Source organism: Panthera uncia, assembly GCF_023721935.1.
Source record: "Panthera uncia isolate 11264 chromosome A3 unlocalized genomic scaffold, Puncia_PCG_1.0 HiC_scaffold_12, whole genome shotgun sequence".
In the NCBI taxonomy this organism is placed as follows: Eukaryota; Metazoa; Chordata; class Mammalia; order Carnivora; family Felidae; genus Panthera; species Panthera uncia.
In genome coordinates this window covers 9,925,719-9,950,984 of record NW_026057579.1, presented here as the reverse complement: position 1 = coordinate 9,950,984, position 25,266 = coordinate 9,925,719, and the positions used below count along the sequence as shown (strand labels likewise).

The 25,266-nt window shown below is 41.0% G+C and overlaps 1 protein-coding gene and 1 long non-coding RNA gene across 9 annotated transcripts in view; one reads left to right on the top strand and one right to left on the bottom strand.

Moving 5' to 3' along the window:
- The window catches only part of LOC125937528 (uncharacterized), a 91,531-nt gene that overhangs the window by 14,778 nt on the left and 51,487 nt on the right, over positions 1–25,266 (bottom strand). The window lies entirely within an intron of this gene.
- Positions 1–25,266, top strand: part of RMDN2 (regulator of microtubule dynamics 2) — a 77,337-nt gene that overhangs the window by 45,311 nt on the left and 6,760 nt on the right. For 6 of the 7 annotated variants that reach the window (XM_049652280.1, XM_049652279.1, XM_049652286.1 and 3 more), the window contains 4 exons: positions 908–985; positions 11,829–11,927; positions 20,274–20,327; positions 20,416–20,496. In XM_049652280.1, coding sequence (XP_049508237.1) covers positions 908–985; positions 11,829–11,927; positions 20,274–20,327; positions 20,416–20,496 — 312 coding nt within the window. The remainder of the gene's footprint in view (positions 1–907; positions 986–11,828; positions 11,928–20,273; positions 20,328–20,415; positions 20,497–25,266) is intronic. The other variant, XM_049652283.1, reaches the window with a different exon arrangement.

Genomic DNA, 25,266 nt, shown 5'->3' with positions numbered 1-25,266 from the left:
ACCTGAGTCAAAATCAAGAGTCAGATGCTTAACTGCGTGAGCCACTCAGGTGTCCCTATCTTTTTTATCTAAATGAAGTGACAGTCTTTAAATAGTACTGTGCCAAAAAAATGAAACCTATTTGAGTGATTGAAGATTATTATTCTAGATCCTGAAAGAACTTACATAGTGGATGAGTATTATTTTTTCAAAGACAGGATTAGTCTTTTGGTGATGAGTTCACCAACATCAGAAACATGATCGGGACTAATTAGTTAACATTACTTGCATATTGACTTGGTGGAAGGAATAGAATCCAATCTGGGACTTAAACTTACCATGATAAATGAATAAAATACTTGCGTATTGATTTGGTGGGGGGAATAGAATCCAATCTAGGACTTCAACATACCGTGATAAATGAATAAAATAAGTAGTATACGTGTAAATCATTTGTAATGTGCCTGTAGCTTTGATAGCTCAATAAATGAGCTAAGAAGTTTCTTTGTTTTCCAGCTCCCTATACCCATTTTGATAATGTCAGGGGAACAGCTTCCTCCACAACCCAGTTCTGCTATTCTGTCTTCCATTATATCCTAATCATTGGAAACTTGCAAGCATGCTGCTGAATGAGTATTAGCTAGGCAAGTCATGGGCAGACAAAAGCGTCACTTGGAGGTTTTCTACTTTTTATAGTGACGTTGGCTTTAAATTACCCATAGCTTAATGAAATCATCATCACAGTCAGGTTCTAGTTGTGAGCAATCATTTCTGATAATTGAATTATTGGTATGACGTCTTATGTTAATGGTAGGGATTAAGGAGGGGGACTAAACGACACCGTAAAGCCCCTTTGAATTTCGGCACAGCTGCATTCAACACCACCTGAACCCTGAGAGATGGTATTTGTTTTGGACTTTTCTTTTAGGAGCATCTGGATAAAGCAATCCAGTTTTTACCCGAAGAACCTTTTTTGTATTACCTCAAAGGAAGATACTGTTATACTGTAAGCCGAATGTTTTTATCCATAATTCTTATCTCAATATACTTTGATTACGTGATATATTTTTAGTGACTTATTCTTTCTTTAGTTGTCTCACCAGGTGGCTGCTGTAGGGAAAATGATAAAATCAGTACGTGTTTTATGAGTTTATGATTGATTGGTTTATATACCATGTTACATATGGCATGTGGTTTTATATGTATACATAGATGTCTGTGCTTTTCCACCTACCACCTCTCCATTTCCCCTCACAACAATCACACCGTCTCCTTTGTGCTCTCTCAATTGGCGATCAGCCACCTACCTGCGTGTGCCCTGTGTTGGTGTCCTACTCTTTGTTTCGTGAGAGGACTTTGTCACTTAACAGAGTGTCTTGAGCATTTATGTGCCTACTGTTCTTGCCTTGAAAGACCTGAATTTAGAAAAGGACATGAAATATATAGGAATAAATAAAGGCAGCTGGCGAGTCTAAGCCCCGGTGTGTTAAGTGACATTAGTTTATAGAAAATTAACATAATGTGAAAATACGTCTTCAGGGATGCATGAAAAAATTATGCTTAAGAGAAATGCTATTTCTGAATGAGAAGATTAGCATAAGCAAAAGAGGAAGCTTGTTAGTTGAGGTTTGAAGATTAGGAATGGAAAAGGAAGCTTTTTTGTTGAACACCTGCTATGTATCAAATGTGCAGTTTATACTTTATATTTCTTATCTCCTTTAATCCTTAAAACAGCCCTGTAAGCAGTTTTTATTATGCCAGTTTTTGATATTAAGAATCTGAGTCTTCATGAAGGTACAAGACTCCAAAGGCTTAAAACCCACCAACCCGACCTCACACGAGTCTGGGGCTTGAATGTACATTATATGTTTAGGCTTAAAAAACCCAAGAAGGAGGGGCGGCCAGGTGGTTCAGGTCACGATCTCACGGTCTGTGGGTTCGAGCCCCGCGTCGAACGGCTGATGGCTCAGAGCCTGGAGCCTGCTTTGGATTCTGTGTCTCCTTCTTTCTCTGCCCCTCCTCTGCCCACGCTCTGTCTCTCCCTGTCTCTCAAAAATAAATGACTGTTAAAAACAAACACCAGCCTGCAGCCTACCAGTGCGGAGCCCCCGCCACCCTCAGGGCCCTGGAGGTGCTGGTTGCGTGGTGGGCCTCTGGAAGACCCGACCCACGCTGTGCCCCAGGATGGCTCTGCGGCCGCCAGGTGAGGCCGGATCCAAGGGCAACATGTGCTACCTGCCTAGGGCGGCCCAGGACGCCCCCAACACCTGGACGCCTCCTGCACACCTTTCCCAGCCTGTGGCCGCTATGGGAACATGCTAACCGCTGCGGGGGAAAATGTTCAACTTTTCCCGCAGCTGGAGGCTGCCGTGCCTGCATCCCACGCTATGTCCCCCTTTGCCTTCCGGTGCGGTCCGCGCCTCCCTTGCTGAGCTCCAACCTGGCCCTGTGGAGGGAGTGGCTCTACGATCCGCCCTGGTACAGCAAGCCACCAGCGCGGTACCCAGTTCCCCAGCTCCCCAGAGAGGTGCCCCACTTCCTCAACAGCAGCCACGAGTATACAGGCGCCACCAGTGAAGGCTTGGGCCATACTGGTGGCCGACGCGACAGTGGCCAATGCCGTGGACCTGAAATTTTCATGCCGCCGCCGGCTGCGAACACTTCCCGGTGACCTGAGGGGGTGGAGGCCTCCCAGTTATTATCTTGCTCCCCCAGCAAGTGGTCTGAGGAGGGCTCCAAACTCCTGAACCAGCAAGGGAAGTCATTTTCCCGGGTTCCTGGTCCCCACAGACAGCTCTGGATCTGCTTCTTTTTGTCGAACTCTGGGTAAAGACTCCTTCAACTACCAGAAGGTCTCTGCCTCAAGCAGACGATGTTTGGTGAAGTGTGGCATTTTTGGTGCATTCTGCAGTAGCCTTGTTGCCAAAGGAGTCAGGTTTGGACCTTTTCAAGGTAAAGTGGTCAATGCCAGTGAAGTCAAGACCTATGCAGACAGTTCTCTGATGTGCGAGGCCGTCAAAGGTGGTCATTTGAGCCACTTTATAGATGGAAAAGGAGGTGCAGGGAACTGGATGTCCTCTGTCAACTGTGCCTGTTTCCCCAAGGAGCAGAGCCTGGTTGCAATGTCAAAGGCAGATATCTTACGAGAGCTGCAAGGATATCTGCCAGAACCAAGAGCTCCTTGTTTGGTATGGAGACTGCTATGGAAAGTTTTTGGACATTCCCGTGAGCCTTTAGCTCACAGAACAGAGGAAGCAGGTGCCTGGGCCCTCTGAAGAGTCTGCAGAAGGCTACAGGTGTGAAAGATGTGGAAAAGTATTTACCTACAAATATTACAGAGACAAGCAGCTCAAGTACACCCCTTGTGTGGATCAGGGTGATAGGAAATTTCCCTGCTCTGTCTGCAAACGATCCTTTGAGAAGTGGGACCAGCTCCGGATCCCTGTCCTGCACGTTCACGAGAAACACCAGCCTCACAAGTGTTCTACGTGTGGGAAATGCTTCTCTCAGTCTCCAGCCTAAACAAACACACGAGAATCCACTCTGGAGACAGACCATCCCAGTGTGTGTATTGCACAAAGAGGTTCACTGCCTCTAGCATCCTCTGCACATATATCAGGCAACACTCGGGAAAAGCCCTTCAAATGCAAGTACTCTGGTAAATCTTTTGCATCCCATGCTGCCCATGACAGCCGCATCCATCACTCACGCAAGGAGGATGATGGCTGCTTGGGCAGCATCTGTGGAAAATCCTTCCCGGATCAAGAAGCCTTCTACTCCCACACGAAGCTTCACGAAGGCTACTAGCCCTCAGAGAGTATGGGGACAATGTAAAAACTAAAAGCTAGGATTCTGTCTTTGTTTTCCTTGCTTGTGGGTGTGTCGTACGGACAGATGATAGTTATGCTAAGATGAGAAACAGAAAAATGGAACCGGCCAAAATGCTGAGTTTAACTGATTTCACCAGCTTTCACAGAAATATTATTCACAATTTTAAAAAAAATTAATGTTTGTTTATTTTTGACAGAGAGAGAGAGAGAGAGCATGAGCAGGAGAGGGGCAGAGAGAGAGGGAGACACAGAATCCAAAGCAGGCTCTAGGCTCCGAGCTGTCAGCACAGAGCCTGATGCGGGGCTCAAACTCACAGATCGCGAGATCATGACCTGAGCCGAAGTCGGACACTTAACCGACTGAACCACCCAGGCGCCCCATTATTATTCACAATTTTTAACAAGAACGGAATTTTGGTGAATTTACCTAAAAGTAGTGAAAGCTGGCTCTTAATAGAGCTTAAGGGTCTGGAAACTCAACACAAACCCTGAGAGAAGGACACTAGGGGTAGAGTTTGATTTTTGTGATGAAAAAGACCTTTTCTCTGTTTTGGACCCCAATTGTCATGCCTGTGGCCATCACCTGGTCTCTTCTTCATAGAATAAATTCTTTAAAAGTTCAAAAAAATAAAAATAAAAATAAAAACAAACAAGCAAACAAAAACCCAAGAAGGAAATTCTGATTTAAAGTGGATCCTGATCTTCATGGCATAAACAAATGGCAGAAGCTAATGTTGATCTTCCCTGGAAGAATATACATGCACACAGGCCTTATAAAACTGCAGAGTAGCCCAAGGATGATGAGGTCACAGTCAAAAATAATAGAATATACAAAGAAATAAGCCATCAAGTATGACAGTCAACAGAAACCAAAATCAGGAATAGATCTAAAAGGACTTCAGATCTTGGACCCGTGGAATATACAATGTTAAATAGCTACTTATACAGTGTGGTTTTTTCTTTTTTTTCAAATAAAAGTAATCGGGGAGAGGGGAATAGATGAGGAGCATGAGACTACAAAACTGACCAGGTAGATTAGAAAAAAGATAAGATAAATTTTGGTATAAAAGTCTATTATTTCACATTAAAAGAAAACTCAGTGGAAAGATTTAGCAGTTGATAGGCACCACTAAAGAGAAAATTAGTGAACTTTAAGGTAAATCTGAAAAGGTTGCCTGGAGTGCAGCACAGAGGAACAAAGAGATAGAAAATATGAAGGAAAGATAAAAAGACATAGAAGGGAAGAAAGGATATTGCACAGTGCTAAATTTTCATGTGCTCTTGGTAATTAATAAAACAAGAAGGCAAAAAAAAACCATATTAAGCATGTAAAACATTGGAGCTTCCCATTTAATAACCTTGATCTAATACACATATAAAAATAATGTACCATTGGAGGATACACATTTTTCCAGTATATGTAGAGTGTTCACAACATTGATCAATATGAGGTCATGAAGCAAGTCTTAATAAATTTCAAAGAATCGATATCAAACAGGTTTCCTGATCATAATGCAATTAAATTCAAATTATGAAATAAAACAACTTAAGAAACATAAGTCTTGAAATAAGAAATTATAATTAAAAAACAACAAGGAGATGCCATTTATTCTTACTCATTTGATAAAATTTATAAATATCCGTGTAAGATGTTGCAAAGATATGGAGCAACAGGAACTTTTGCATTGTTGTAGGAGATGCTGCTTTGGGAATAATTGGATACTAGCTTTTAAATCTGATTACTTGCCTACCATATGACCCACAGTGGTGCCTACCCTAGAGAAAGTCTTGCAAATGTACTCTGGAAGGCATGTACAAGAATGCCTGCAGCAGCCTTGTTCCTAAGAGCAAGAAAATGAAAAAGATCCAAATGTCCATTTACAAAAGAGTGGATGAAAACTCACTGACATATGTTTAAATGATGGAATGTTTCACAGCTATTTAAACGACAGAACTTCAGTCACACTCAGCAACCTGGATAAAATCTTAAAACTATAATAAGTGAAAAAAATAAGTCATAGAAAGAAATAAACAACATGGTATCATTTTTTTTAAAGTAAAAAAAAAGCAAAAATAAACAGAGCAATAAATAACACTATGTAGGAAAGCAAGGGAATAATTTTGTTTAATAGAGGTTAATGGCTACTAGAAACCTAGAAGATGATACTGGAAAGGAAGGCACTTGATGGGGTTGAGAGAGTATCAGTACCCTCTTAAGTATTCATTTCTGAATCCTTTTAATCTTTTATGATAAACCTCTAATATTCATATTTGGGAAAAAAGAAAAGTTTTTAAAAGGAAGCAAAAAATACTGTGCATCCCCTGTAGAAGAGGACTGACGCACACAACTTGCAAGCACCGTGCCCCTGCCCACATGTGCTTTGCAGAGTGGCCCAGCTGGCCCCTGTCTTGGCAGCAGCTGCACATCTCCTGTGGAAAAGGACCAGCACCACCTTGTTAAGGGTACACACCCTGCCCACTATGTTCAAGGGCAGGAGATTTATCTGCCTTTCCTAACACAGAGAAACAGGCACAGAGAGTTAGGCAAAATGAGGAGACAGAGGAATATATCCCAGATGAAACAACAGGACAAAATCACAGCAAGAGACCTAAGGGAAACATAGGTAAGTAATAGGCCTGATAGAGAATTTAGAGTAATGATCACAAAGCTACTCACTGGACTTGAGAAGAGAGTGGAGGACATCAGCAAGACCCTTAACGCAGAAATAGCAAAGAACCAATCAGAGTTGAAGAACTCAATAATTGAAATTAAAAGTGCACTGGATGGAATAAATAGCAGGCTAGGAGAAACAGAAGGACGAATCAGTGATCTGGAGGACAGAGTAATAGAAAGGAATCAAGCTGAGCAAGTGAGAGAAAAGAAATTATGCAAGATGAGAATAGACTTAGGGAGCTCAGTGACTCCATCAAATGTAATAACAATTGCATTATAGGGATCCCAGAAGAAGAATAAGAGGAAAAAGAGGGCAGAATATTTGAAGAAACAATGACTGAAAACTTCTTGATTTTGGAGAAGGAAACAGAAATTTAGATCCAGGAGGTACAGAGATCCCCCAACAAGATCAACCCAGGGAGGTCCACACCAAGATATATAGTAATTAAAATGGCAAAAAGCAGTGGTAAAGAATTTTAAAAGCAGCAAGAGAAAATAAAACAGTTACATATGAGGGAAACCCCATAAGGCTAGAGACAGGTTCTTCAACAGAAACTTTGCAGGCCAGAAGGGAGTGGCATGATATATTCAAAGTGCTGAAAAGAAAAAATCTATAGCCAAGAATACCCTATCTGGCAAGGCTATCATTCGGAATAGAAGGAAAGATAAAGAGTTTCCCAGACAAACAAAAATTAAAGGAATTCAGGACTACTAAACCAGCCCTATAAGAAATGTTAAAGGGGACTCTGTGAGTGGAAAGGAAAAACCATCAATAAGAGTAAGAAAGGTAGAAAGTACAAAAGCGATAAAAATAAGTATATCTTTTCAAATGCCCATGGAACATTCTCCAGAATAGATCACATGTTAGGCCATGAAACAAGTCTCAACAAATTCAAAAAGTCATACCATGCATCTTTTCTGATCACAATGCTGTAAAACTAGAAATCAACTGCAAGAAAAAATCTGGAAAGAACACAAATACATGGAGGTTAAATAATATGCTACTAATCAATGGATGAGTCAACCAAAAAATTAAAGAGGAAATAAAAAAAATACATGGAGGCAAATGAAAATGAAAACACAATAATCCAAAATCTTTGGGGTCCAGCAAAAGTGGTTCTAAGAGAGAAGTTTATAGCAATACAGGTCTACCTCAAGAAGCAAGAAAAATCTCAAATAACCTAACATGACACCTAAAACAGCTAGAAAAAGAAGAACAAACAAAACCCAAATCCAGCAGAAGGAAGGAAATAATAAAGATTAGAGCAGAAATAAATGATACAGAAAAAGAAGGGAAGGAAGGAAGGGAAGGCAGGAAGGAAGGAAGGAAGGAAGGAAGGAAGGAAGGACGGAAGGACAGATCAGTGAAACTAGGAGTTGGTTCCTTAAAAAGAGCAACAAAATTGATAAACCTCTAGCCAGACTCATCAAAAAAACAAAAACAAAAACAAAAAGAGGACTCAAATAGAAACAAAAGAGGAGAAATAACTGACCCCACAGAAATACAAAGGATTATAAGAGAATATTATGCAAATTTATCCCAACAAACTGGACAACCTAGAAGAGATAGATAAATTCCTAGAAACTATATAACCTACCAAAACTGAAACAGGAAGAAATGCAAGATTTGAGCAGATTGATTACCAGCAGTGAAATTAAATAGTAATTTAAAAACTCCCAACAAATAAAAGTCCAGATGGTTTCACAGGTGAATTCTACCATATATTTAAAGAAGAGTTAATACTTATTCTTGTCAAACTTTTCTTAAAAATAGAAGAGGAAGGAAAACTTCCAAATGCATTCTAATAGGCCAGCATTACCCTGATTCCAAAACCAGATAAAGACACACTACAAAAAATAACTACAAGCCAATATCTCTGATGAACATACATGCAAAAATCCTCAACAAAATAATAGCAAACCAAATCTAACAATAGATTCAAAAAATCATTTACCATGATCAAGTGGGATTTATTTCTGGCATGCAAGAGTGGTTCATTGTTTGCAAATCAGTCAGTGTGATACATCACATTATTAAGAGAAAGGATAAAAAACATATGAACATTTCAATAGATGCAGAAAAAGCATTTGACAGAGTAAATATCCATTCATGATAAACATGCTCAACAAAGTTGGTTTAGAGGAAACCTACCTCAACATCATAAAGGCCTTATGTGGAAAAACAGCTAACTGAGAGCTTTTCCCCTAAGGTCAGGAACAATGCAATGATGTCCACTCTCACCACTTTTATTTAACATAGTACTGGAAGTCCTAGCCACAGCAATCAGACAAAAAGAAGGAGAAGGGAAAGGGGAAGAAGAAGGGGAAGAAGAAGAAATACAAGGCATTCAAATTGGTAGGGAAGAAGTAAAACTTTCACTATTTGCAGTTGGGAGAATCTATATGTAGAAAAAATAAAAGACTTCCTCGAAAAACTACTAGAACTAATAAATGAATTCATTCAGGTCACAGGATAAGAAATCCCCATGTACAGAAATCTGTTGAATTTCTAAAAGCAGCAGAAAGAAAAATTAAGAAAATGATCCCAGGGCACCTGGGTGACTCAACTGGCTGAACGTCTGACTTTGGTTTAGGGCATGATCTCGCAGTCCGTGAGTTCGTGCCCCATGTTGGGCTCTGTGCTGTCAGCTCAGAGGCTGGAGCCTGCTTCAGATTCTGTGTCTCCCTCTCTCTCTGCCCCTCCCCCACTCACACTCTGTCTCTCTCTGTCTCTCAAAAATGAATAAAATGTTTAAAAATTAAAAAAAGAATCCCATTTACTATTGTAGCAAAAATAATAAAATACCTAGGAATAAACTTAAAGAGGTGAAAGACCAGTACTCAGAAAACTATAAAACATTAATGAAAGGAACTGAAGATAACACAAAGAAATGGGAAGACATCGATACTCATGTATTGGAACAACAAATATTGTCAGAATGTCTATACTCTCCAAAGCAATCTTTAGATTTGATGCAATCCCTATCAAAATACCAACAGCATTTTTCACAGAACTAGAACAAGCAATCCTAAAATTTGTATGGAACCACAGAAGACCCTGAATAGCCAAAGCATTCTTGAAAAGCGAAAGTGGCAGTATCAGAATTCCAGACTTCAAGTTATATTACAAAGCTGTAGCAATCAAAACAGTTTGTACTAGCACAGAAATAGACATGTAATCAATAGAACAGAATAGGAAGCCCAGAAGTAAATCCACAATTACATGGTCAATTGATCGTTGACAAAGGAGGCAAGAATATGCTATGGGAAAAAGACAGTCTCTTCAACAAATGGTGTTGGGAAAACTGGACAGCAACATGAAACCGGATCACTTTCTTTCACCATACACAAAGTCAAAATGGAATAAAGATCTAAATGTGAGCCCTGAAACCATAAAAATCCTAGAAGAGAGCACAGGCAGTAATTTCTCTGATATTGGCCATAACAACATCTTTCTCGATGATTCTCCTGAGGCAAGGGAAACAGAAGCAAAAATAAACTATTGGGACTGCCTCAAAATAAAAATTTTCTACACAGCAAAGGAAACAACCAAAAAAACTAAAAGACAACCTACTGAATGGGAGAATATATTTGCCAATAACATATCTGATAAAGGGTTAGTACCCAAAATATATAAAGAACATATACAACTCAATACCCAAAAAACAAATAATCCAACTAAAACATGAGAAGACATGAACAGACATTTCTCCAAAGAAGATATACAGATGGACAACAGACACATGAATAAGTGTTCAACATCACTCATCATCAGGGAAATGGAAATCTAAACCACAATGAGATATCACCTCACATCTATTGGAATGACTAAAATCAAAAACACAAGAAATAACAAGTGTTGGTGAGGATGTAGAGAAATAGGAACCCTTATGCACTGTTGGTGGGAATGCAAACTGGTGCAGACACTGTGGAAGGTAGTATGGAGGTTCCTTGAAAAATTATAAATAGAACTACTCTATGATCCAGTAATCACACTACTGGATATTTACCAAAGGATACAAAAACATTAATTCCAAGGAATACATGCGCCCCTATGTTTATTGCAACATTATTTATAATAGTCAAATTATAGAAGCAACCTAAGTATCCATTGATACATGAATAGATAAAGAAGTGGTATTTATACACAGAAGAATATTATTCAGCCATAAAAAGAATGGAATCTTGCCATTTGCAACAACATGACAGATCTAGTGGGTTTAACACTAAGTGAAATAAGTTAGAGAAAGACAAATATTTTATGATTTCACTCATGTGGAATTCAAGAAACAAACAAGGGAAATAAGAAAAGAGATAAACCAAAAAACAAACACTTGACTAAGAGAACGAACAGATGGTTAGCAGAGGGGCAGTGGCAGGTGGATGGGGGAAATAGGTAAAGGGGATTAAGAGTACACTTATCTTGTAGAGTACTGAGTGATATATGAAAGTGTTGAATTACTATATTGTACACCTGAAGCTAACATAACACTGTATGTTAACTCAACTGGAATTAAAATAAAATGATGGGAGAAGGAAGCAAAAAATAAACGATAACAGGAAATTTAATTTTGGTGGTTATTGGTTAAAAAATTTTTCTCCTGGATTGTAAATATGTATACTAAGACCTCGCTCTACACTCCCCCTGGGTTGAGGATCCTTGTTCTATTTACATTTCTGTGATGCTGTATTCTGGATCAGGTTGGCAGCGGGAAGTAGGCTGTAAGAAAGAAAAGGTGGGGTCTGGTAGCTCCTATACTCCATGCAAAGAAATACTGTATGGCCATCTCAGACTCTTGAATCACATGAACAAACAGGATCAGCATTATTCCCCATCCCCACCCCTGACTCTGATTTTTATTATTTTTTTATTTATTTTTGAGACAGAGAGAGACAGAGCATGAACGGGGGAGGGGCGAGAGAGAGGGAGACACAGAATCGGAAGCAGGCTCCAGGCTCTGAGCCATCAGCCCAGAGCCCGATGCGGGGCTCAAACTCACGGAGTGCGAGATCGTGACCTGAGCTGAAGTCGGATGCTTAACCGACTGAGCCACCCAGGCGCCCCTCATCATGAGTATTTTAAATTGGTTTGGTAACCAGTGCTTTTTAGAGCTCATAGTTTGTTAGAATTATAAAAAAGGGAATGTACAATATTAATATCATTAAGTTGATCTCTGTTGTATATGTTATTTAGGAATATGTCCATATTTATGTATTATATGCATACACACACATATACACCTACACGCGCGCGCACACACACACACACACACATCTAACTGAGGAGAGATTCTTCATTCAAAAAGTGAAAACTCTCTAAGAATGATGTTGCTTCATATTTGCAGGTCTCGAAACTGAGCTGGATTGAGAAAAAAATGGCTGCTACTTTGTTTGGAAAAATACCATCCTCAACTGTAGAAGAAGCTTTGCAAAATTTCCTTAAGGTATATTTTGTGTATCCATTATTTTAGTATCGAACTGGCTATGAGCTGCATTAGTCCCCCCTACCCTTCTTCATGTAGATCTCCAATGGAAGCCTGGGGTGGAGTCCTAGTTTTAGCATGTCCAAACTGCTTCCCAGAGCAGCTAGTTATTCCCTAGGTCCTAGGTACAGCCCTTACTACCAAATCCAAGAGCAGCTCTCCAGGTTGTGTGGGCATGTGCAAAAGCATTCATGCCCTGATTATTAGACTTGGTTCCAAATTCTCGTAATGAGCCTAATATAGAACCAGTTTAATCTTAAAGAACTAAAAGATGCCGAAAGGGAGAGCTATTTCAAAAGCCATTCTACAGGTTGCAGACAGTTCTCTAGAACATTCTTAGGGTATCAGACCAAACCAGTATTTTCATTCCTGTTTAAAATGTATAATAAAACTCTAAACAGTAATATATGTGTGTGCATATAATCAACTTTCTGGTAGGCTAATCCCTTTATCTTTCTCTGGAACCAGTTATAGAATCTTATAGAGACTAAGATGTTTCATCTTTTTCGGCTACCTATTTCAGATTTGTAACAATATAGACAAAATCAGACTCTAAATTGTATTGTCCAACATTTTGTACCTTCTCATATTTTTTTGTTGTATCTTAGGGATCAATTTTGTAGAACTGAAAGGGATTTAGAGAACACATATTCTAAGATCACAAGTACATTTCATTGTACTTTCCATTTATGAATGAATGCTTAGTGCCTACCTACTGTGCTCTGTGGAAAAAAATAAATGTTCTGAGCTTAAGCATGAGTCCAGTGGGAAAAAGTACAGGGAATAAAAGTACAAGGGCCAGATGTTTCTTATTTTTTATTTAATGTCATCTTTTTTGTTTTATAAAAAGGAAATCAAGGGGCACCTGGGTGGCTCAGTCAGTTGAGCATCCAACTCTTGATTTTGGCTCAGGTCATGATCCCAGGGTCATGGGATCGAGCCCCACATCGGGCTCTGCACTGAGCATGGAACCTGCTTAAGATTCTGTCTCTCTCTGCCCCTCTCCCTTACCTGTGGTCTCTCTCTCTAAATTAAATTAAAATTAAATTAAATTAAAACTTAAAAAAAGGAAATCAAGACCTCAGGAGCTTAATTTTTTCTAGTGTCACACAATGGCAGACCAAAGACATGAATGTAGTTTAAAACTGTATCATCCTTATTTCTTCACCTTTTATCCACCACTGGTAATTTGTTATTTCATTTTAAATTTATAAGAATACAGATCATAGTAGGGGCACCTGGGTGGCTTAGTCGGTCACGTGACCAACTCTTGATTTCTGCTCAGGTCATGATCTCACAGTCGTAGGATCAAGCCCCGAGTTGGACTTCATGCTGTGTGTGGAGTCTGTTGGGGATTCTCTCTCTCTTTCTTACTCTCTGCCCCTCCCCCATTCTCACACACACACACACTCTCTCTCTCTCTCTCTCTCTCTCTCTCTCTGTCTCTCAAAATAAATAAATAAACATTTAAAAAAATATATAGATCATGGGTATATTTAAGCTAAATGGTTCATAGAAGGTGCTAAGCTAATTAGGAAAAATGTTGTTGGGGCTTGAAACTCATTTCTCCATAGTAGCAGTTATAAATGGGGGATCAGATCTTTAGGACACTGCCCCCAAATTCTTAAGGTGCTAATGTACCTGAAATATTACACAGATAAAATCAAATGTGATCAGAGGCCCAGCGATATAGAGGTAAGGATTGCAACCTCTAGAACTAGACCACCTGGTTAAATCTCAGTTCTGCCACTTACCGGCTGATTAACATTAGACGAGTTTCTTAACCTTTCTCTCAAATTCATCAATAACATGGAGAGAATAGTACCTGACTCAGAGTGTTGTTGTGAACATTAAATAAGTTAATACAAGTAAATTACTTAGCGATTTCCTAGCTCCTAGGAAGTGCTCCATATCAGCTCAGAAAATGTTAATGTTATTAAAATGTAAACACCTTGGCAAATCATCTTGGGGACCTCCCCATTCAGTCTTGACTTAGATTCTATCTGAAAATGCATTTGGTGGTGTTTGTTCAGAGTCAGAAGGCATCAGGAAAGCTCCCTTCTACATTGACTGCAACATCTGGGGGTACCTAGGAGCCCAGAGTGCTAAGGGCAAAGGCTGGGGAGGAAATGAGAAATCTGGGAGGTGTGGGGAGGAGAAGGAACTTGGATCCCATGCCCTAGGAGAGTCTGCAACCCCTAGTCCCAGTAGGAAGTCGTGTTTTTGGACCCTAGACTGTAGGACTCCTGTCCCCAGCTCTGTGTCTCCAAAGAGGATTCATAGGGGCCAGGAATGTGTCCCTAGACCATCCATCTCAGTTCTGGAGAGATGTAGAGCATTAGCTTTAGAATCAGTTTGAGATCTGGGCCTCTCCCTGTCCCTGTGACCTGACTGTGTTTCTTTATTTCTCCTAATCTTACATTCTTCATCTGTGAAGCAGATGAATACCTACTTTATATGATTTGTGATACAATTCATCAAATAATGCTTGTAATTTTCTTGGCCCAGAACCTCGCACATTAACTACTCTAACTACAAATAAACATTCACTGCTATTATTTTGCTCTTATAACTGGTGAAATCTTATCCCCCACAGCATCACAGCAATCCAGGGAGGTGATTTTAGATCAGGAGTCATCTGTGAATCCTCTGTGGGAATTCTTTCAAACTATAGCATGCTTCCCACCTCATCCAAAATTCTGGCATAATTCCCTCGGGCAGTGGTTTCACCCTTGGCTGTACATTAGAATCATCTGGAGAGCTGAGACTGAGCCTTGCATGGAGTCCACACTGTCAGCACAGAGCCTGTTTGGGATTCTCTCTCTCCCTCTCTCTCTGCCCCTCCCCAACTTGCTTACTCTCTCTCTTTCTCTCTCTCAAATAATAAGTGGGTGAACTTTGAAAAAAAAATGCCAGCCCAGACCATGACCCAGACTAATTATTTCAGAATCTTTGAATATATTAAGATATAGTTTATATTCAATAAAATGCACCCATTTTAAGTATGCAGTTCATTGAAGCTTGGCAAATTAATACACTCAAGTAACCACCACCATTTTAAGATTTAGAACATTTCCACCACTTTCAAGAGTTCTCTTTGCCCCTCTGCTGTCAATTTCCCTCAGCCCCTGCCCCAGGCAACCACTGATCTGCTTTTCTGTTTTTTTGACCTATTCTAAAAGTTTATATAAATGGAATCATTGAGCTTTTACTTTGTGTATCTGGCTTCCTTTGCTCAGCATAATGTTTTGAGATTCATTCATTTCATCGGTGTATCCATAGTTCCTTTTTACTGCCTTGTAATATTCCATTTTGTGGATATACCACAGTCTGCTTATGCATTTGTCCATTGGTGGACATTTGCGTTGTGTCCAATTTGGGGCTATTATTAATAAAGCTTCAATGAACATTCATATGCAAGCTTTTGTGTAGACATGTTTTTAATTTTCTTTGGTAAGTACCTAGGAATGGAATTATTGGGTCACAACAAAGTGTTTTTAAAACCTGATCAGTGTTTTTAAAGCTCTCAGAGCTATTCCTGTGCAGCCCATGGCGAGGTTGAGAGCCTGAAATCAGTGCCTGGGTGTGTGTAGTAGATAACAGGTGTGGCAGTGTTGGGGGATAGACGGACGGCCCTGATCTCACTCACTGTTTGCAACATAAGACCTCTGGATCTCCCTGAGTGGTTTTACCACCTGCAGAGCCTTCTTCTATGCCCTGATATGGTGGAGGGCTATGGCTTGAGTTTCTGAGATGTTTTTAAAACAATGCTAGCTTATTCAGTAATGTTTATTAAGCACATACCTAGTACCAGCATGGCAAATGTAGGGAATGCAGAAATGACCAATGCAGCTCCTGTCTCCAGGGAACTTGTACAGTCAAGACCAAGTAAACAGCTACAATATTCTCTGCCAGGTATTATTATAGGGTGTTCTAAGAGCCTAGCTAGGAACTGCTTCTTAACTAGAACATTCTACTGAACATTAGGTACTTACCTAAATAACTACCTTCCGTGTTATTTAGGCAAGCCCTTTGGTAAAAAGTTAGAATCTGCTCCATTTTAGGAAGTTGGTGTTGTTAGTAGCCTATGTACCTTTGGTGGCTTCTTTTTTTTTTTTTTTTTTTTAACCATGAGCACAAAAAGAAAGAGATGTTCTGATTTATAATCAGGATGGCTAATTAAACATAAGTGCTAAGGTATATATGCAGGATTAAAATGCCAATATTAAAGAAATAAGCAATCCCTATCAAAATAACACCAGCATTCTTCACAGAGCTAGAGCAAACAATCCTAAAATTTGTATGGAACCACAAAAGACCCCAAATAGCCAAAGCAATCTTGAAAAAGAAAACCGAAGCTGGAGGCATCACACCCCCGGACTTCAAGCTTTATTACGAAGCTGTAATCATCAAGACAGTATGGTACTGGCACAAAAACAGACACTGAGATCAATGGAACAGAATAGAAAACCCAGAAATGGACCCACAAACATATGGCCAACTACTCTTTGACAAAGTAGGAAAGACTATCCAATGGAATAAGGACAGTCTCTTCAACAAATCATGTTGGGAAAACTGGACAGCGACATGCAGAAGATTGAACCTGGACCACTTTCTTACACCATATACAAAAATAAACTCAAAATAGATGAAAGACCTAAATGTAAGAGAGGAAGCCATCAAAATCCTAGAGGAGAGAGCAGGCAAAAACCTCTTTAACCTCGGCAGCAGCAATTTCTTACTCAGCACGTCTCCGGAGGCAAGGGAAACAAAAGCAAAATTGAACTATTGGGACCTCATCAAAATAAAAAGCTTCTGCACGGCGAAGGAAACAGTCAGCAAAACTAAAAGGCAACCAATGGAATGGAAGAAGGTATTTGCAAATGACATAGTAGATAAAGGGTTAGTATACAAAATCTATAAAGAACTTATCAAACTCAACACCGCCCCCCCCAAAAAAAAAATCCAGTGAAGAAATGGGCAAAAGACATGAATAGACACTTCTCCAAAGAAGACATCCAGATGGCAGACAGACACATAAAAAAAAATGTTCAACATCACTCATCATCCTGGAAATACAAATCAAAACCATAATGAGATACCACCTCACACCTGTCAGAATGGCTAACATTAACAACTCGGGCAACAACAGATGCGGAGAAAGAGGATCTCTTTTGCACTGCTGGTAGGAATGCAAACTGGTACACCCACTTGGGAAAACAGTATGGAGGTTCCTCAAAAAATTAAAAATAGAATTACTCTATGATCCACCAATTGCACTACTAGGTATCTATCCAAGGGATACAGGTGTGCTGTTTCGAAGGGGCACATGCACCCCTATATATGTAGCAGCACTATCAACAATAGCCAAAGTATGGAAAGAGCCCAAATGTCCATTGACAGATGAATGGATAAAGAAGATGTGGTGTGTATATATATATATATATATATATATATATATATATATATATATATATAATGGAGTATTACTCGGCAATCAAAAAGAATGATCTTTCCATTTGCAACTATGTGGATGGAACTAGAGAGTATTATGCTAAGCAAAATTAGTCAGAGAAAGACAAATATCATATGACTTCACTCATATGAGGACTTTAAGACACAGAACAGATGAACATAAGGGAAGGGAAGCAAAAATAATATAAAAACAGGGAGGGGACAAAACATAAGAGACTCTTAAATATAGATAACAAGCAGAGGGTTGTGGGAGGGGGAAATGGGCTAAATGGGTAAGGGGCATTAAGGAATCTACTCCTGAAATCATTGTTGTGCTATAGCCTAACTTTTATGTAAATTTAAAAAATAATTAATTAACTAAAAAAAGAAATAAGCTGCTTATTCTCATATGTTGAAGCAAGTTTTATGAACAGGTTTTGGACAGAGCTGGGCAACTACTGGACATAGAAGAAGGTGCAACTGAACAAAGTTTAATCAAAGTCTTCCTTTTAGAGAGACTTAAAAAATGCACTTAGTAGACTTGAAGAGTAGAGATGGAAATGATTGGACAAGAGAGAACCAGCAGAACCAGAACTCATCAATACCATGGGTGGCTCTCTAGGCTTTTCCAGGCTCTGGCTAGGATTGAACTTGACAGTGTCCTCCCATCTGTTGGCAGCCTTGCTGTTTCACTAGCAAGTTCTTGGCCAGATCCACACACTGTTCATCTACTCGGTCCTAAAGAATAAACACCCAGTTTGACTCTCTAGTCCAAGACACTTTATCCTAGGATCCTTCCCTTTTGGGTTTTGTAGAGTATATGCCCTTTACCAAAGATGTGAACTCCTCAGCCCCCTAAGTCTTAGATCCACCCAATAGTATCCATCTTTAAAATGCATGTATCCTTTGACTCAGCAGTTCAACTTCCAGGAATCTCTTCTACAGACATAATCACACTTGTACACAAGTATACAGGAGAAAGTATTTCACTGATCATTATTGGTAACAGTAAAAAAATGTCTAAATGTGTCATAAAGAATGCTTAATTTAATTACGGCATATGCGTAATATGAAATACACCTCTTAGGAACGAGGTAGATCTGTGTATGCAAACACAGAAATGTGTCTGTGATATGTTGTGGGAAAAAAAGTTTTGGACCAATATACAGAAATGGTCCCATATTCATTTTTTTCCAAAGTGAATTTTTTTTTTTTTTACTTGTGTATGCTTGATAAAGGGTCTGGTAAGATTCGTGTCAAACTGTTTATAGTGGTTACCCCTGGGAGATGAGATTGAAATTGAAAATAAAGTCAGAACAAAGAAGCACTCACTTTTTAGTTTTGGAAATGTTCGTATCACTTGTATCTTGTAAAACATGCATATCTTTGTACGTTTTTTAAAGTAACCTTCTTGGGGCTCCTGGAGGAAGTTAAGCATCCAACTCTTGGTTTCGGCTCAGGTTGTGATCTCACAGTTCGTGGGTTCAAGCCTTACATTGGGCTTTGCACTGACAGCACGGAGTCTGCTTGCGATTCTCTCTCTCCCTCTCTCTCTCTGCCCCTCCCCCTGCTCTCTCTCTCTCTCAAAATTATAAACATTAAAAAAAAAAAAAGTAACCTTCGCTTGGGTTCTACGTCTCTCTGGGTTGGGTTCCAAGGTCAGATTGGGAGCTTATTTGCATTGGCCCTTAATACAGCAGCAGCTGACCAAAGATTGACTTAGGTTCTAAGAAGTGCTCTCTAGTAACAATGTCAGGCACCTGCAAGAATTCTTATTCACCAGAGATAGAGAAAGGGAACTGATGCATAAAAGTTTAGTAATGTGTGGGGTGCCTGGGTGACTCAGTCGGTGAAGCATCCGACTTCAGCTCAGGTCATGATCTTGTGGTTTGTGAGTTCAAACCCCCGCACTGGGCTCTGTGCTGACAGCTCAGAGCCTGGAGCCTGCTTTGGATTCTGCGTCTCCCTCTCTCTCTTGCTCCTCCCCTGCTCACACTCTCTCTCTCTGTCTCTCTCTCTCTCCCTCTCAAAAACAAATAAACATTAAAAAAAAGTTTAGTAGATGTGCATAAGAGTTTAGTAAAGTGCCTTCATAATACCCACTTATTAAAATTTGTAAGTAGGTCTGCTACTTGGACTAGTTGTTTCCCAGGTCTGTCTTTTCTTCAAAAATACTTGACGCGATGGACTTTAGATATTATTCAGCCCGTGGGATGTGTTGAAATCATAAGAAATCAAATACTAACGTGGTGGAGGATGTTTGTCATGGGATACCTATCATCCTCTAATCGTCTTCTAAATAGACTAAATTGTATAGGACTTGTCTTGGGAGCATGTATCGCCAATTGTTTCTGTCCTCGAAAAGAAAAAAAGAGAAAGGATAGGTTATACAAAGGAATCCTGAAATCTTAAAGGATCTCATTGTTTCATAAGCTCTATGAGCATAATAATAATAATCTCATTTTTTTAATGTTTATTTATTTCTGAGACAGAGAGAGAACATGAGTGTGGGAGGGGCAGAGAAAGAGGGAGACACAGAATCCGAAGCAGGCTCCAGGCTCCGAGCTGTCAGCACAGAGCCCGACGTGGGGCTCGAACCCACAAACTGTGAGATCATGACCTGAGCCGAAGTCGGACGCTTAACCGACTGAGTCACCCAGGCGCCCCAATAATAATCTCATTTTAATGGATAATCTCAAAAGCTGTATTTCCACCATACTTGAATTGATCAAACCAGTCAGATGTAATACAACCAATCTAAATTTTTCAGACAACTTGGTTAATATCTGATTCTTTACTGGTTGTTATAATATTGCCCCATTTATTCTTTTTTCTGTTCTCTCTTAAAATCAGGTTGAAGAACTACACCCTGGTTTTTCTAAGTCCAATTACTTGTTCTTGGCCAAGGTAAGGAAGACCACTTGTTTTAAGATCACTTTGAATGCATTACATGAAAATGGGATTCCCTTTCACATTGTCGACTTTTCATTTCTAGTGTTACATTGATCTTGAACAAACAGATGATGCTGTGAAGTTTTGTAATTTGGCAGTATTGCTCCCTTGTGTTACCAAAGAGGTAAGTCCCAACAGGGACGGCGAAGGCTGTTATTGTCACCAGTACTTTTCTAGCTCCAGATAGGAACAGCTGGCTTAGGTGCGTCTGGATTTTTCTTCCATACTAAAACATTTGGGATTTCACTGGGATTGAACATGTGCTGTGAGGTTTTTAGAATTGCTGTGGGTAACCCTTCACCAGCAGACTCCCTGTCTCTTTAAGGGACACACAAATCATGGGCTAGCAGTTAAAATATACTGATGCTTGTTAAGCATTAGACCGCAAGAAGACCGTCCAGGGGTCTGCCGTCTTCAGTCTTCTGCTCACAGTAGGGTGTGATTATCCTCTACCGTGAAGAAGCTTAAAAATGATGCCTTGACATTTTCTTGGTCTTTGAATGCCTACCGCTAACGAAGAAGAAACTATCCCGTTGCTTCTTGCCCTTTTATTCACTAATTCAGGATTCTGGATGTGCTCTGTTTTAGGAATTTCAGAGTTAATGGCCCAGTCTGTGTTGCTGTGAGCCGTATATTGGTATTGTAGGAATACAAGGAAGTAGATCAGTGTTTTCCTGCTCCCTTCTCGTACCGCCGCACATTACCGTCCTCTGAATCACAGCGGAAAGAAATGCCTCAGAAAGGAGCATCCCTTGTCTTCTCTGTGGAAGCAAAACCGGCTCCGATGGTTGTTGTGAGCCTCAAATATAGACACACCCACAGCTCTCTAGCAGCTCACAGCCTGGGAGAGAATATAAGCCATATACCCAAGTAACTGTAGTCCAGGGTGGAAAGCCTGAAGTGCTCGGAGAGGGGCAAATAACTGGTGATGGAAATAGTGGAAAGGGAGAAATTATTTTCACCTGGAAGAGATCCGGTAGCATCAGAGGTGGACTTCGAGAGTGTACGTAAGGTGGAGGTGAGAGTGAAGTGCCTCGCAGGCGGTGAACAAAGGCACAGAGGTGGAAAAGCGGAGATTTGTTTGCCTGGAGGGGGAGGGGCAGGGGTGTTCAGCGCAGTCCTGGGAAACAAGGAAGAAAGGGGGGAGCGTAATAAGACCTGCCGGGAACTTCAGGGTTCAGGGATGCCTCCGTCTTTAAACAGGGCTGCTCAGGCCTCACTGCGCCTTGCTGGCAACCACCCGCGCAAGGTCTCGGACGGCTTACGTTTGGGCTTTCCTGCGGGGTTGATTGTCCTTCTCACTCCGATCCCTCACTTGGTCGAGGCGCACAACAGCCTAGGCTCAGGAGCGGCACTTCTCCAGAAGACACTTTGTGCAATTGTTTGGGCAGAAAACAGATTTTGTCCCTCTGGTTGCTTGCTCCATAGAGGTGGTGGGGACCCTACCAACTTTTCCATCTGTCCTGAATGATGTTTCAGGTTATATGCAGTCATTTAAAACTGAGGGCCTGTGCGTTCTTTTTAGAATTTGAGATTAGCATACAGTATGATAGTGAGGCATAATACCTGGTTTGACGTGCAAATAGTTGTGCACGATATCCAGAGGTGTCACACAAGGGCTAAATATCAATGACTCCCCCCCCAGGGTTTGGTCCTTGGTCCCTAAGTCTCCCCTCTCCTCGCCTCCCCTCCGCTCTCCTTCCCTCCTCTCCTTTCCTCTCCTCTCTCCTCCTTCCTGCCCCACAAACCTATGGTCCATGGCTTTGGATGCTATCTCCCTGCCAGGAGTCCTCAAATTCGTATCTCTAGACCTCCCTCCTGAGCCCTAAGACCTGAGTATCCAACTTCCTACTTGACATCTGTACCGAGATGTTTCACAGACATCTCAAACTCAACTCGTCATTGGGCCTTTGGATCTCGTCTTTTCCAACTTCCTCTCTAGTAAATGGCACATCCGTCCATCAGTTGGGAATCATCTCCCTCAGCCCCCGACACAGACATCCACCCACTCACCAAGTCTCAGTCTTCCTCTTCTAAAGCATGCCTTGAGTTAGCCAACTGCCCTCTCACTCGACTGCTACCACTCCAAGCAGGAAACCACCCGAGTTCACTGGAACTACAACGTGCGAGCCTCCCATTGGTCTTTGGCTTTCTTCCTTCCACCAGGCCATTCTTGGCTCTCAGTAGCAGCAAAGGAACAGATTGAGTAAACCTCAATATGTCACTTCTTACTTGAAACCCTTTGGTTTGGGGATAAAGTCCTAAATGTTTAGCATGTCCTTCAAGGCTCTGATCTCTGTTGCCCACTCCCCCCACCTCTGCACTATGCCTTTCCCTGCTTCACACCCTCGGGACCTGTTCTTGCCTCTTCCTGAAACACTCCCACCTAAGCCCTCCACTCCCTTCCCCTGCTTTATTCCTACTCACCCTTCAGGCCTCACCATAAATGTTATTTCTTTAGGAAAGACCTCCTTGCCACTCCCAGGCAAGAAAGTACCTCGTACTTTTCCTTCACATCGTCTAGCACGGTTTGTGGTTGTATAATTGTTTGTGTGATTCTTCCAGGAAAGTCACGGCTAAGTGTGTTTCATTCACCCCTCTATTCCCAGTGCCAACTATCATGCCTGGCATGTAATAAGCACCCATAAGTACGGATAGGAAAAATCAGAAGACTCATAGCATAAAAATAAAAAGCTGGGCACTGTGGAAATATTTAGGTAATAAGCAAAATAGCATTAATAAGTATTTCCTACGTTACTTATTTTTCCAATGATGTTTCCATTTATATTTTCTAGGAGGTTTTGTTTTGTTTTGTTGTTTTGTTTTGTTTTGAGTAGTAAATGTAATGTCAGGAATATCAATTTTTTTTCAATTAGAAAATAGACTGAGGAGAGTTATCTGTAGTCCCCCTATCTCTGTAAGTTTTTCCAGATTGAAATATATCCACCCCATTAGTGATTCTGCTGACAAGTCTGTTCATTTCCAAAATGTCCAGCAGAGCCACTAATAACAGTGAAGGCAACCTAGCCATCAGTTTTCCCTCTGTCATGTGAACCTGCCTGACATACCTGCTTTCTCGTGGCACTTGTAACCTCTTTCTGACATTGGGGTCGTTTGTGATGTCTTCTGCCCCTTCCAGGGAGCTCTGAGCTCACCACACTGCACTTGACATTGGGAATGTCAGCCCTTGGGCTCTAGGGCCCAGATTCCTGCATGTGAGCAACTTTACATCCCCAGAACTTGAAACTACAGTATTTTATTATTCACGTGGCCTTTTCTTGACTCTAGGAAGGTCATCTCGGGTCCTGAGAAACGTTCCACTTAAAAATTTTTTTTTTAAGTTTATTTACTTATTTTGAGAGAGACAGAGACAGCACAAATGGGGGAGGGGCAGACAGAGAGAGGGAGAGAGAGAAACCCAAGCAGGCTCTATGCTGTCAGCTTAGAGCCCGACGTGGGGCTCGAACCCACAAAACATGAGATCATGACCTGAGCCGAAAATGGGAGTCAGACGCTCAACCGACTGAGCCACCCAGGAGCCCCAGAAACGTTCCACTTTTAAACTGAAAAAGGATTCCTGTGTCGAAGGCAGTGTGAGAATGCTTGATGAAGGAAATCATGACCACTCTGGCAGCCTGGGAGTTGTTTGCCTGGACAAAGTATCCAAGTTACTGACCTGGGGCAGGCTGCCAAAGTTCGGTGCAGGAAGCATTATGTAATCTTTTGTTTTACGGAGAGGGATGTGCGAGGGATGTGCTAATTTGGTAAAGAAAAAAACTGTTTTGAAATTGTTGTCACATTTTGAAGTGACATTAATTGGTCTTCTAAGACAAACTCTTGTAGGATAGGAAATAAACTATACCGGGAACAGTGTCAGGAAGAGAAGGACTCCGGGAGTGTTCAATGTAAAGAACACGTCTTCCTGGCTAACAAGTTGTGTAGTTGGCTTTAAAGTTAACCTGTTGTTTAAAATCCTGGGCTGTTATTTCCATCCTGTTATATAAATGGAGAATCATCCCTCTCATTAGTAACCACTCTTAGTAATAAAATCCTAATCGTGCTTTTAATTTTCTGTCTTAATTAAGACCTCATATTTGATTTTTTTTTTAACATTTATTGTTGAAAGACAAAGACAGAGCATGAGCGGGGGAGGGGCAGAGAGAGGGAGACACAGAATCCAAAGCAGGCTCCAGGGTCTGAGCTGTCAGCACAGAGCCCGACACGGGGATCAAACCCACAGACCACAGATCATGACCTGAGCCGAAGTCAGAGGCTCAACCGACTGAGCCACCCAGGCATCCCTCATATTTGATTTTTTTTTTAATTAAGACATTGGTTTCTCAGATAAGTTTATAAGCTACAATTAGTCCACAGATGTGCAGCCTGCCTTCCAGCTGAGGGAATGCTACAGCTCAGAGTATGAGTAGGGTCAGTTACTGAAACCCAGCAATATTGCCCACGGTCTCATTTGTTAGAAATTCTTATTTGCCTGTTTATTTCTGGTTTGAACTTATTTTCTGGGCCTGGAGAATTCATTCTTCCTGGTACATTTTAAAAGAAATTAGGGGTGCCTGGATGGCTCAGCTGGTTAAGCGTCCAACTTTGGCTTAGGTCATGATCTCACAGTTCATGGGTTCAAGCCCCACATCGGGCTCTCTGCTATCAGTGTGGAGCCCGCTTTGGATCCTGTCTCCCTCTCTCTCTGTCCCTCCCCTGCTTGAGCTCTCTCTCTCTCTCAAAAATAAATATTTTGGGGAGCTCTTGGGTGATTCAGTCGGTTAAGCGTCCAACTTCGGCTCAGGTCATGATCTCACGGTTCATGAGTTTGAGCCCTGCGTCAGGGTCTGTGCTGACGGCTCAGAGCCTGGAGCCTGCTTTAGATTCTGCCTCTGTC